Source organism: Pristiophorus japonicus, chromosome 8, assembly GCF_044704955.1.
Source record: "Pristiophorus japonicus isolate sPriJap1 chromosome 8, sPriJap1.hap1, whole genome shotgun sequence".
NCBI lineage: Eukaryota > Metazoa > Chordata > Chondrichthyes > Pristiophoridae > Pristiophorus > Pristiophorus japonicus.
Genome location: NC_091984.1, coordinates 78,289,289 through 78,303,700, shown reverse-complemented (window position 1 = coordinate 78,303,700; position 14,412 = coordinate 78,289,289). Strand labels below are relative to the sequence as shown.

The 14,412-nt window shown below is 44.4% G+C and overlaps 1 protein-coding gene across 1 annotated transcript in view; it reads right to left on the bottom strand.

Moving 5' to 3' along the window:
- Positions 1-14,412, bottom strand: part of dab1a (DAB adaptor protein 1a) — a 210,103-nt gene that overhangs the window by 56,061 nt on the left and 139,630 nt on the right. The window contains exons 17-20 of the mRNA XM_070888232.1: positions 9,862-10,024; positions 8,642-8,777; positions 6,457-6,598; positions 3,289-3,421 (exon numbers count right to left, since the gene is read on the bottom strand). Of these exons, the coding sequence (XP_070744333.1) occupies positions 3,289-3,421; positions 6,457-6,598; positions 8,642-8,777; positions 9,862-10,024 (574 nt within the window). The remainder of the gene's footprint in view (positions 1-3,288; positions 3,422-6,456; positions 6,599-8,641; positions 8,778-9,861; positions 10,025-14,412) is intronic.

Genomic DNA, 14,412 nt, shown 5'->3' with positions numbered 1-14,412 from the left:
TTTGGTTTCCATATTTAGGAAAGGATATACTTGCTTTGGAGGTTTACTCAGTTGATTCCGGGGATGAGGGGGTTGACTTATGAGGAAAGGTTGAGTAGGTTGGACCTCTACTCATTGGAGTTCAGAAGAATGAGAGGTGATCTTATCGAAACGTATAAGATTATGAGGGGGCTTGACAAGGTGGATGCAGAGAGGATGTTTCCACTGATGGGTGAGACTAGAACTAGAGGGCATGATCTTAGAATAAGGGGCCACCCATTTAAAAGAGATGAGGAGAAATGTCTTCTCTCAGAGGATTGTAAATCTGTGGAATTTGCTGCCTTGGAGAGCTGTGGAAGCTGGGACATTGAATAAATTTAAGACAGAAATAGACAGTTTCTTGAGTGAGAAGGGGATAAGGGGTTATGGGGAGTGGGCAGCGAAGTGGAGCTGAGTCTATGATCAGATCAGCCATGATCTTATTGAATGGTGGAGCAGGCTCGAGAGGCCTTATGGCCTACTCCTGCTCCTATTTTTTATGTTCTTATATTCTTATGTAAATGTTCCTATATTCTGAATTAGTCTTACTTGAACATATATTAAAAATGGAGAGCAAAGCATGTGAGAATAGTTTGTTGTGACTCTGGGACAAATGCAATCCATTTACCATATTTAGCCAGACCACCATAAAAGTAACATTTTGTCCCTGCTGTTTTGAAGCAAACCTCAAGCATGTCTGGGGTAGCCCAGTCACCAGCAGCCACAGACTAACAGCCCTTACTGCACTAGTATAAATTGTTTACTGCCCACAACAGCCACTCTTGGGGTCTCTCCGAGCGTGATTGACAAATTACGGGTAATTTTGTGCTGTATGTAGATCTGTGCCTATTAGAAACTGGGTCACTATTCTCTCCTGGTTGGCATCCACCATTCACCCTCCGTGAACTTGAACTCATAAAAAAAAAATGTTGCCCGTACTCTAACTCGCACCAAGTCCTGTTCATCCATCACCCTTGGGCTCGCTGATCTACTTTGGCTCCCGATCTGGCAATGCCTCAAATTTTAAAATTCTCATCCTTGTTTTCATATCCTTCCATGGCCTTGCCCCTCCCTATCTCTGTAACCTCCTCCAGCGCTACAACCCTCTGAGATCTCTGCACTCCTCCAATTCTGGCCTCTTGTGCATTTCCGATTTTAATCACTCCATTGGTGGCCGTGCCTTCGGTTACCAGTGCCCTAGGCTTTGGAACTGCCTCACTAAGTCTCTCTATCTCTCTATCTTTTTTCTTCTCCTTTAAGACGCACCTTAAAACTTACCTGTTTCCTGTCCTACTATCTCTTTATGTGACTTGAAGTGCCTTGGGACTTTTAACTATGTTAGAGGCGTAATATAAATTCCAATTCTGACAAAAGGTCTTCGGTCTAAACTTTGGCCGTAATATTTCCAGCACTGCGAGTGTGGGTTTGGAGGCGGGCCTGCTGGCAAAATGGCCCTGATTGACAGCGGGGCAGAAGTCCACACTGAATCTGCCTCCGTGTCAGTTTCTCAACTGTCGGGTCTGCGACATCAAGCGGCGGGCCTGTCAGTTAAGATGCTTAAGAGGTAATTTAAAGGTAGTTAAAAGGATTATACCCAGGCACTTACCGTTTTACAAAGTTTTCAATGAGTTTGCCGTCCCTCGGATTTCACGCCAGGTAAGTGTGTCGGGTTCTCAGTGACTCTCCATTACTTTGACTAGTTGACAGCTGCAGAAGTGGTATAAAATCTACCATTTCATAGCTGTTCACTTTCTAATGTCAGAAGCTGGAGCCTTCATGATTTGAAATACACTTTTCAGCTTTATGGAGGTTTGACATGTTTGCAGAGAACTCTCGATCCAGTGTCACCCCCTTGGAGCAGCCTCTTTCACCATTGACAGATCCAACCTCATCTATTCCAGCTGCAGCGGTGCCCTTGAAAAAAATCTCACTTTGGTCCTCGGAATCCCACCACAATCAGCCCCAACACCAACATCACTAAACACACCAGCATCACCAACAACACCACTAACCTTCTCCACAATCACCTGATGCTGCACAGGATACAGGGCATCAGCACCTGACCACATTGCTGCCTGGGATGGCCTCACCACGACTATATTTACTTCATTTGATGCTGTGCACCCTTGCTGCCACATGATGCACCACCCCACACCAGCACCATAAAGCATCCCAGCAATGCCCAAGTGATTCCTTTCACACTCATCACCATTGTGAGGGGTACCTTTATGTCTGACCATTCACTACAACTCGCTCAGCCATTTCCGAAGGTGCTCACAAATCTGTCCAATGTTCAAAATAAAGATTTCAATGTTTGACAACACATTAACACAAACATGAACATTGGCTAAAATACCCAAGTGCCTACCCTTGTGAGTTATTAGTTGGTATGATTGAACAAGGATGAGGGTGAGTGTGAGGGGAAGTGATTATGTAGATAGAGAGGGATGGGTGGAGGTGTGAGGTAAGTTGGTGTGAGTAAGGATGTGCAGGAGTAGGGGAGGGAAGGCAGAGTGATGGGGATGTGATGAGTAGCACAGCAGGATGAGGTTGAGTGTGGCTTTGCAGTAACATTTCGTGATGTACTGAGATCATTGAAAGGTTTGCACCACTGCAGTCAGGTCCTCCAGATGACATCCCTGCTTGTGCCCTCCTGTGGAATGTGCAACCAGGCTACATTGGTGTCTTGTGGAGGTCTCGTCTGCTCATGCTGTGACTCCCTCCATAAGCATATGGAGGGAGTCATGGGAGAGCCTGGGTGCTGCCATGCACCTTTGTGCAGTGCTTGTCAGTGTTTGCAGCAGCTCAATGCTGCACAACAATGACAGAACCACTGTCAAAAAAAAGTTGGCCATGGAAACCAGCTGATGACATGATCAGACCCACTTCCTGTTAATTGGCCGGGAACTTCGCTGAGCCGGCTTAACAAGCCCCATGAGAGGAAGATTGTAATGCGAGGGCGGGATAGTGCCGGGAGCAATACTGGCCCCACCGGACCCGCCATTGTTAGCAAAATCATAGCCTTTAACTATGCTGCTCGCCACAGATGCTGCCTAACCTGCTGAGGTATTTCCAGTATTTTCTGTTTTTATTTCAGATTTCCAGCATATGCGGTATTTTGCTTTTGTATAAATGCAAGTGGTTATTTTTGTTGGTCAAACTCAACAATAGCTTTAAAAATATTATATAAACATGTACAGAATCGACAGTATAAAATAATCTTTACATTTAAAAGGAAAATCAAAGATTGTCCTCACAGTGTATATTTACCTCCGGACTGTAGAAGTCTAAATTGTATGGTTTTCTGAATCTTATGTTATTCATATAATACGGTGCACAGCTACCTCCATAGTATCTGTTGTCCAGAACAGTTCCCTCCAGAGTCTTAGTTAAAATGTTGTATCTGTAAATGTATAAAAATGGTGAATTAAAACACAAATTACATCCACCAACTCGCACAATTGGGGAGCTTTTTTCTCATTTTATTTATATTGTGCTCACGTTTCCTTTCTCATTCCTCCTATGCCTCAAATATATTGTCCCAGAAGCTCTTCCCAGAGTACTTAAGGAGGTGGCCTTGGAAATAGCGGATGCATTGACAGTCATTTTCCAACATTCCATAGACTCTGGATCAGTTCCTATGGAGTGGAGGGTAGCCAATGTAACCCCACTTTTTAAAAAAGGAGGGAGAGAGAAAACAGGGAATTATAGACCGGTCAGCCTGATATCGGTAGTGGGTAAAATGATGGAATCAATTATTAAGGATGTCATAGCAGCGCATTTGGAAAATGGTGACATGATAGGTCCAAGTCAGCATGGATTTGTGAAAGGGAAATCATGCTTGACAAATCTTCTGGAATTTTTTGAGGATGTTTCCAGTAGAGTGGACAAGGAAGAACCAGCTGATGTGGTGTATTTGGACTTTCAGAAGGCTTTCAACAAGGTCCCACACAAGAGATTAGTGTGCAAAGTTAAAGTACATGGGATTGGGGGTAGTGTGCTAATGTGGATTGAGAACTGGTTGTCAGACAGGAAGCAAAGAGTAGGAATAAATGGGTACTTTTCAGAATGGCAGGCAATGACTAGTGAGGTAGAAACATAGAAAATAGGTGCAGGAGTAGGCCATTCAGCCCTTCGAGCCTGCACTGCCATTCAATGAGTTCATGGCTGAACATGCAACTTCAGTACCCCATTCCTGCTTTCTTGCCATACCCCTTGATCCCCCTAGTAGTAAGGACCATATCTAACTCCTTTTTGAATATATTTAGTGAATTGGCCTCAACAACTCTCTGTGGTAGAGAATTCCACAGGTTCATCACTCTCTGGGTGAAGAAGTTTCTCCTCATCTCGGTCCTAAATGGCTTACCCCTTATCCTTAGACTGTGACCCCTGGTTCTGGGTACCGCAAGGTTCTGTGCTGGGACCCCAGCTGTTTACATTGTATATTAATGATTTAGATGAGGGGATTAAATGTAGTATCTCCAAATTTGCGGATGACACTAAGTTGGGTGGCAGTGTGAGCTGCGAGGAGGATGCTATGAGGCTGCAGAGTGACTTGTATCGATTAGGTGAGTGGGCAAATGCATGGCAGATGAAGTATAATGTGGATAAATGTGAGGTTATCCACTTTGGTGGTAAAAACAGAGAGACAGACTATTATCTGAATGGTGACATATTAGGAAAAGGGGAGGTGCAACGAGACCTGGGTGTCATGGCACACCAGCCATTGAAGGTTGGCATGCAGGTACAGCAGGCGGTTAAGAAAGCAAATGGCATGTTGGCCTTCATAGCGAGGGGATTTGAATACAGGGGCAGGGAGGTGTTACTACAGTTGTACAGGGCCTTGGTGAGGCCACACCTGGAGTATTATGTACAGTTTTGGTCTCCTAACTTGAGAAGGACGTTCTTGCTATTGAGGGAGTGCAGCGAAGGTTCACCAGACTGATTCCCGGGATGGCGGGACTGATATATCAAGAAAGACTGGATCAACTGGGCTTGTATTCACTGGAGTTCAGAAGAATGAGAGGGAATCTCATAGAAACGTTTAAAATTCTGACGGGTTTAGACAGGTTAAATGCAGGAAAAATGTTCCCAATGTTGGGGAAGTTCAGAACCAGGGGTCACAGTCTAAGGATAAGGGGTAAGCCATTTAGGACCGAGATGAGGAGAAACTTCTTCACCCAGAGAGTGGTGAACCTGTGGAATTCTCTACCATAGAAAGTTGTTGAGGCCAATTCACTAAATATATTCAAAAAGGAGTTAGATGTAGTCCTTACTACTAGGAGGATCAAGGGGTATGGCGAGAAAGCAGGAATGGGGTACTGAAGTTGCATGTTCAGCCATGAACTCATTGAATGGCGGTGCAGGCTCGATGGGGCCGAATGGCCTACTCCTGCACCTATTTTCTATGTTTCTATGTTTCTTCCTCCTTTCTGCATCATAGAAACATAGAAACATAGAAAATAGGTGCAGGAGTAGGCCATTCGGCCCTTCGAGCCTGCACCACCATTCAATATGATCATGGCTGATCATGCAACTTCAGTACCTCATTCCTGCTTTCTCTCCATACCCCTTGATCCCTTTAGCTGTAAGGGCCACATCTAACTCCCTTTTGAATATATCTAATAAAAATAAACTGGCCTCAACAACTTTCTGTGGTAAAGAATTCCACAGGTTCACAATTCTTTCCTCATCTCGGTCCTAAATGGCTTACCCCTTATCCTTAGACTGTGACCCCTGCTTCTGGGCTTCCCCAATATCGGGAACATTCTTCCTGCACCTAACCTGTCCAATCCCGTCAGAATTTTATATGTTTCTATGAGATCTCCTCTCATTCTTCTAAATTCCAGTCAACATAAGCCTGGTCGATCCAATCTTTCTTCATATGTCAGTCCTGCCATCCTGGGAATCAGTCTGGTGAACCTTCATTGCACTCCCTCAATAGCAAGAATTTCCTTCCTCAGGTTAGGAGATCAAAACTGCACACAATACTCAGTGGTCTCAGCAAGGCCCTGTACAGCTGCAGTAAGACCTCCCTGCTCCTATACTCAAATCCTCTCACTATAAAGACCAGCATGCCATTAGCTTTCTTCATCGCCTGCTTACCTGCATGTCTACCTTCAATGACTGATGTACCATGACACCCAGGTCTCCATCAATCATTTCTTCCTCATAAAATCTGCAACCACATAAAACCCAAGCCGGACATCACCTAACCATTACTTCCTCATGTATCTCACCACAGTGCAGTACTAAGGGAAAGCTGCACTGTTGGAGGTTCTGACTTTTAGATGGGACATTAAACTGAGGCCCCATCTGCCCTCCCAGGTGGCTTGTGGATTGTATTATGAATACAGTTATTCTAGTATCAATAGTGTACACATTTATAGTGCTTTACTAATAGGCCAGTGGAATCTGGAGTTACAATAGGATGCATACCCACTTCCAATATGTTGCACTGCCCAATACGATTCGGTTTCCCTGGAACATGCGTTACTAACTCTTCTGCATCCTTTCTCATCAGACTGATCTCCACAATCATCATCTTCATTACACTTGAGTCTCCGAGGAATGCATCGCCCTTAAAAAACCCCCACAGTAATTGAGTGAAAAGTCACAAGATAATTTTAGTTGCAAATTATTGTTTTCAATTTAAGTGAATAGAATACATTGGGGTCGTTAGCGCCTCCCATTAACACTTCAGGGGCACAAAGCCTGAGATCGGCGCCTCTATCAATTCCCGCTATATTCTGCGGGAGTTTAGCAGCGGCAGTAACCGGTAGTGTCCTGCTCCACTGCGCCAGTGATGTCGATGTCTTCACCGTGCTCAATGCTCCGGTTTTGCCCCGGGACAAAAATTGGCCTGGGGTGCGGGGCGATGACAGCTTCAGGGGTCGTGAATGGGGCAGCAGGAGGCTCGTTATGGGGTGGGTCAATACTTACTTGTCGTGGCCCATTGCCGCTTTTGAACGTGGGGTCCGTGCTACGATCTGGCAGCCTGGCACTCCGCTCCCCGGTGGTCCAGGTAGGGCCCCGCAGAGTTGGCAGCTTGGCCCTCCCATTCAATGAAGGGGAGAGTGCCTCCTACGCGGCAGTGCTATGCGGCCCAGTGCGTAACGCTGTGCCCCGCTCCCAGCCCGTCTGCCCCGTTAGTGCCCCAGCGAGGAAGTGGAGTGCATTTTTTTGCACTCCACTTCCTCTCAGAGGCAGTAAACCCAATTTCGAGAGTGGGGTGGGACTTCCACATCTGGCGCAAAAAGTCCCGCCTCGCAGATGTTACCACCCCCGAAACGGGGTGCGACGGAATTTCTCGGCCATTGTTTACCATATCTGGGAGCAGCACCACAGCAGTATCTGAAATATTGGCACCTGAACCGCAGAAGATTTTAAAAGCCCTCCTTTTCTTCGCACCGAACTTACAAATGGCACATTCCTTTTACACCGGCATGCAAATTGGAGGAGGTAATATTAGTACATGATTTAGGGTTCTATTTTGAGTAGGTCAGTCAGAATTTGAGGCCTGGTAAACTGAGCCCCACAGGGATACAATCAAATGTCTCCCCTTAAAAAGGGGGCACCAGACTAATATTTCTTCTGGTAGGTCTGGCCCATCCAAATTGAGTTTTAAAAAAAAAAGAACAAAATTAACAAATCAAGTTAGCGCAGTGCGGAGGAGATTATAACAAACATTTCACATGGTTCTGTCCATTCACAAACACGCAAAGGATTTTGGTGCAGTTATTGAATGTAACTAGTCAATCTAAAACTGCTTTCAACAAGGCTAGTCAAGTACTAGGAATAAAAAACCCAACAGGATTTGATTGTAATGCAAAAAAAGTGATTCTACCTTGGATAGACCATTGGTGAAACCACATTTGGAAATTGCTATGCAAATTTAGGCATCCTACCTCCAGATTATTATAAAAACCCAACTGGACCACCAATGTCCTCCAGGTAAGGGAACCTGCCAGTCCTACCTGGTATGCCCTACATGTGGCTCCAAACCCACACTACGTGGTTGACTCTTAATACTTACAGGGCAACTTGGGATGCACAATAAATACAGCCTTAGCAATGTCGTTCACCTCCCAAAAGCAAATTCAAAAAAAGTTTGAAACATGAAAGAGGGTTTTAGAGAACAGATTTTGAGACTTTTCTCTGAGTCCTTGCAGAGGGCTTGCAGCACCTGGCCTGTCAAACTGGTGTTTGTCACTCACCAGTGTTGAAATCGATGGTAATTTAATGAGTAATCAGCTAACTTCCCCATTGCTATTTTGCACTTATCTGATTCCTAATTGCAGCTCACAGTCTGTTTTAGAGGATTTATTACTGTTCCTTTCTCAATGGTTAGCCCACTGTGCCGGAGAGGACATCCACTCTTTAGCCACAGACTGAAAACAGAAAAATTGTGTGTAAACCAGCAAGCAAGGATACTCCCCAAAACTTCTTGTAACCCATGGTTAACTCCGATCAGCACACAACAATTTTAGGGTTAATTTTGTTCAGCACTCTGCAGACATATATTAAGACCTTATCCACATTACTAATAAACATTATAATGTTCAGTGAACTCTCAGTTCCTCCACAATGGTTAGACTACATTTTACTAAAGGTGGTTTGTTACCTGTATCAGCACACACGAAGCCCTCGCACAAACTCCTGGTTCTGCAGGTGCCTGTGCAGGCCTTCTCTTCACGGTCAAAAGAGTCACATGGTGCACCTCCAAACTGAGATGGTACTTCAAGTCTTGCATACCTGTACTATATAAATAGAGATGGCAAACGCTGAACATAAAGGGATTAATATGAGAATTCATGGCAAGTTAAAGTGCGATGGTGCCTCATGTTAGTGTTCTAGTTTCCAATATTTGTTTTCTTTCATGCCATTGGGTAAGGGGTGAGTGACAGACTTGTTTTCTACTTGAAAACTTTAGCAGGTAAAATTTCTAACCTCATATTCACAGTGGATACTTACCTTTTGCCCCAAGGTTGTTTCATTATCCCACCTTTTCTGATTTTATTTCTTCCCGGCTTGAGGACACAGATCAGCTGTGTATTTTCCTCCACGACTTCAGTTGAGATCAACACAATCCTTCATGGCCTGTATCGCTCACTACCCCCGTGCCACATACTGCATTTGTCCATTGAGTTGACACTGAGGCCTAAAATTGGATTGTATCCAAATTGTGCTTGAACCGGTGGCATGTGCCAATAAAGGGAGTGGCGGGACTACGGTAAGTTAGTCTGCCAACCTCAACTACTTATTACTGATGAGCTGCGAGCACCAGTCGCGACTCTAGAGGCAGCTCGCCAGTCCCAGGGGATACCAAGATCAACCGGCTTGGACAGCAGCTCAGAGAGTCTGGGAAGGGATGGAGATGATCAGGAAAGGGGCAATGCTGTTGCTGATGGTTGTCTGTGGATTAATGTGGAGCTGCAAAATATGCTTCTGCTTCTCTTCGCTTCCACATGAGGTGAGCAAAAAAAAAATTAAACCTTATCTTTCCGATAGCAATCTGAAGCAGTCCCTTTAAGAACCACTGGTTTAGTTGCTAAGCACCTGAAGAAACTGACCACAGCATGTCATGTACAATCCAATTTCGCAAAGGGAGTCTCAAACCCACGATAGGCCCCCTATGTACATAGATAAAGAGCCCAACAGCTGTTTCAGGTGCACCCCATGGGTGCCTATGGATAAGACAGGCGGCAGAATGCTTTTATTTTTCAAGAATATTTTTTGGAAGAATACAGAACTTGTCAAACTATTTGTTGATGCTGAATATAATCCCTGGGAATCAGATTGTAAGAACCACTTATTTGAACTGATTTTCATTGCCATACTTACACGTTTTTTCTGGCAAGAATCACAAGTGCTCCATGAGGACCAACCAGAAAGGGTGCAATCAATTGGCTGCGATGGATTCCTCAATGATCTTTTCCACTGTCCTCCCAGTTTGTTAATATTTACTACATTTGATCGATCATCTAATTCCACAAGCGTCTCTTTGCTGAAATCAGATGGGGATTATAATAAATATTGAAGATCGTATCAACAAGAAAAATCTTTTCCTGTGATTTCTGGTCTAGTTAGTTGTGCTGTGCACTGTTAGCACGATTCCATGAAGAGATAACTGTCAAAGACTAAAGTTTTGTAAAGTTGCGGTTGACCAATTAGATAGCGGATGCTTTTGGAGGCAACGTGGACCAAGTCATTCCAAAAGGGAAAAGTTCAACTTTCTATCTGGTTACTTTTGTTAAAAGTACAAACAAATGAGAATCAATAATAGGATCACATCCGACAATATATGTCATCCTCCGGAGAAATAATTCAGTTCTCTAATTCTTTTCTACAACAGTGCTTTTCCACAACAGTGACAACGTTTCACTTTATTGACTCTGAAGTAATTTGGGATGATCTGAGGATGAAAAAGACACGACTTAAAAAGCAAGTTCTTTCTTTCCATTCTCAGGGCTTGTCATTGAATGCCTGAAGCATACAGTACTTATCATAAATGATGATTCAGCTTGAGTTCATGGCACCGTGGGTGGCTCTGCTGCACAGGAGGGCAGGAAAAAGAGTGGGAGAGCTATAGTGATAGGGGATTCAATTGTAAGGGGAATAGATAGACATTTCTGTGGCCGCAGCTGAGACTCCAGGATGATATGTTGCCTCCCTGGTGCAAGGGTCAAGGATGTCTCGGAGTGGGTGCAGGGCATTCTGAAAAGGGAGGGTGAACAGCCAGTTGTCGTGGTGTATATAGGTACCAACGATATAGGTAAAAAAAGGGATGAAGTCCTACAAGATGAATTTAGGGAGCTCGGAGCAAAATTAAAAAGTAGGACCTCAAAAGTAGTAATCTCAGGATTGCTACCAGTGCTATGTGCTAGTCAGAGTAGGAATCGCAGGATAGCTCAGGAGAATACGTGGCTTAAGGAGTGGTGCAGCAGGGAGGGATTCAAATTCCTGGGACATTGGAACCGGTTCTGGGGGAGGTGGGACCAGTACAAACTGAACAGTCTGCACCTGGGCAGGACCGGAACCAATATCCGAGGGGGAGTGTTTGCTAGTGCAGTTGGGGAGGAGTTAAACTAATACGACAGGGGGATGGGAACCTATGCAGAGAGGGAAATAGAATGCGGGCAGAAGCAAAAGATAGAAAGAAGAAAAGTGAAAGTGGAGAGCAGAGAAACCTAAGGCAAAAAGCAAAAAGGGCCACATTACAGCAAAATTCTAAAGGGGCAAAGTGTGTTAGAAAGACAAGCCTGAGGCTCTGTGCCTCAATGCGAGGAGTATTCGTAATAAGGTGGACAAATTAATTGCGCAGATAGCATGTAACGGGTATGATGTAATTGGCATCACGGAGACATGGCTCCAGGGTAACCAAGGCTGGAACCTCAACATCCAGGGGTATTCAACATTTAGGAAGGATAGACAGAAAGGAAAAGGAGGCGGGGTGGCATTGCTGGTTAAAGAGGAAATTAATGCAATAGTAAGGAGGGACATTAGCTTGGATGATGTGGAATCGGTATGGGTGGAGCTGCGGAATACCAAGGGGCAGAAAACGCTAGTGGGAGTTGTGTACAGACCACCAAACAGTAGTAGTAAGGTTGGGGACAGCATCAAACAAGAAATAAGGGATGTGTGCAATCAAGGTACAGCAGTTCTCATGGGCGACTTTAATCTACATATTGATTGGGCTAACCAAACTGGTAGCAATGCGGTGGAGGAGGATTTCCTGGAGTGTATTAGGGATGGTTTTCCAGACCAATATGTCGAGAAACCAATTAAAAAGCTGGCCATCCAAGACTGGGTGATGTGTAATGAGAAAGGACTAATTAGCAATCTTGTTGTGCGAGACGCCCTTGAGGCGTGAATTGGCTAGAGTAGACTGGCAAAGGACACTTAAAGGGTTGACGATGGATAAGCAATGGCAAACATTTAAAGATCACATGGATGAACTTCAGCAATTGTACATCCCTGTCTGGAGTAAAAATAAAAAGGGGAAGGTGGCTCGACCGTGGCTAATAAGGGAAATTAGGGATAGTGTTAAATCCAAGGAAGAGGCATATAAATTGGCCAGAAAAAGCAGAAAACCTGAGGACTGGGAGAAATTTAGAATTCAGCAGAGGAAGACAAAGGGTTTAATTAAGAGGGGGAAAATAGAGTACGAGAAGAAGCTTGCAGGGAACATAAAAACTGACTGCAAAAGCTTCTATAGATATGTGAAGAGAAAAAGATTGGTGAAGACAAACGTCGGTCCCGTTCAGTCAGAATCAGGTGAATTTATAATGGGGAACAAAGAAATGGCAGACCAATTGAACAAATACTTTGGTTCTGTCTTCACGAAGGAAGATACAAATAACCTTCCTTAAATACTAGGGGACCGAGGGTCAAGTGAGAAGGAGGAACTGAAGGATATCCTTATTAGGCGGGAAATTGTGTTAGGGAAATTGATGGGATTGAAGGCCGAAAAATCCCCGAGGCCTGATAGTCTGCATCCCAGAGTACTTAGGGAAGTGGCCCCAGAAATAGTGGATGCATTGGTGATCATTTTCCAACAGTCTATCGACTTGGGATCAGTTCCTATGGACTGGAGGGTAGCTAATGTAACACCACTTTTTAAAAAGGGAGGGAGAGAGAAAACGGGTAATTATAGACCGGTTAGCCTGACATCAGTAGTGGGGAAAATGTTGGAATCAATTATTAAGGATGAAATAGCAGCGCATTTGGAAAGCAGTGACAGGATCAGTCCAAGTCAGCATGGATTTATGAAGGGGAAATCATGCTTGACAAATCTGGAATTTTTTGAGGATGTAACTAGTAGAGTGCACAAGGGAGAACCAGTGGATGTGGTGTATTTGGACTTTCAAAAGGCTTTTGAATAGGTCCCACACAAGAGATTGGTGTGCAAAATTAACGCACATGGTATTGGGGGTAATGTATTGACATGGATAGAGATCTGGTTGGCAGACAAGAAGCAGAGAGTTGGGATAAATGGGTCCTTTTCAGAATGGCAGGCAGTGACTAGTGGAGTGCCACAGGGCTCAGTGCTGGGACCCCAGCTCTTTACAATATACATCAATGATTTGGATGAAGGAAATGAGTGTAATATATCCAAGTTTGCAGATGACACTAAACTGGGTGGCGGTGTGAGCTGTGAGTGGGACGCTAAGAGGCTGCAGGGTGACTTAGACAGATTAGGTGAATGGGCAAATGCATGGCGGATGCCATATAATGTGGATAAATGTGAGATTATCCACTTTGGGGGCAAAAATGCAAAGACAGAATATTATCTGAATGGTGGCAGATTAGGAAAAGGGTAGGTGCAACGAGACCTGGGTATCATGGTTCATCTGTCATTGAAAGTTGGCATGCAGGTACAGCAGGCAGTGAAGAAGGCAAATGTTGGCCTTCATAGGGAGGGGATTTGAGTATAGGAGCAGGGAGGTCTTACTACAGTTGTACAGGGCCTTGGTGAGGCCTCACCTGGAATATTGTCTTCAATTTTGGTCTCCTAATCTGAGGAAGGACGTTCTTGCTATTGAGGGAGTGCAGCGAAGGTTCACCAGACTGATTCCCGGGATGGCCGGACTGACATATGAGGAGAGATTGAATCAACTGGGCCTTTATACATTGGCGTTTAGAATGAATGAGAGGGGATCTCATAGAAACATACAAGATTCTGACGGGACGGGACAGGTTAGATGCAGGTAGATTGTTCCCAATGTTGGGGAAGTCCAGAACCAGGGGACACAGTCTTAAGATAAGGGGTAGGCCATTTAGGACTGAGATGAGGAGAAACTTCTTCACTCAGAGAGTTGTTAACCTGTGGAATTCCCTACCGCAGAGAGTTGTTGATGCCAGTTCATTGGATATATTCAAAAGGGAGTTAGATATGGCCCTTATGGCTAAAGGGATCAAGGGGTATGGAGAGAAAGTAGGAAAGGAGTAATGAGGGAATGATCAGCCATGATCTTATCGAAGGGCCGAATCGCCTACTCCTGCACCTATTTTCTATGTTTCTATGTTTGAAGAGACGTGGTAGCTATGAATGGAACGTGAAGTTGTAACAGACTATAAAAGTCTTTGTCATTCAATGGTAAGGTTCATATTTTAAGAAATAGTTACAGACAATTTAAGAAACTGGACTTCTGACGAAGGGTCATCGACCCTTAACTCTGCTTTCTCTCCACAGATGCTGCCTGATCCGCTGAGATTTCCGGCATTTTCAGTTTTTATTCCAGATTCCAGCATTTGCAGTATTTTGTTTCTGCATTAAGAAACTGGTTTCTTGATCAGATGTAAAACTCTCAAGCAGCTAAGTTCATGTGCTGACTGTTTTATGGACTTGTGAGTACAAGAGGAACACCTGATGCCTCACGCTATCCCATGGAT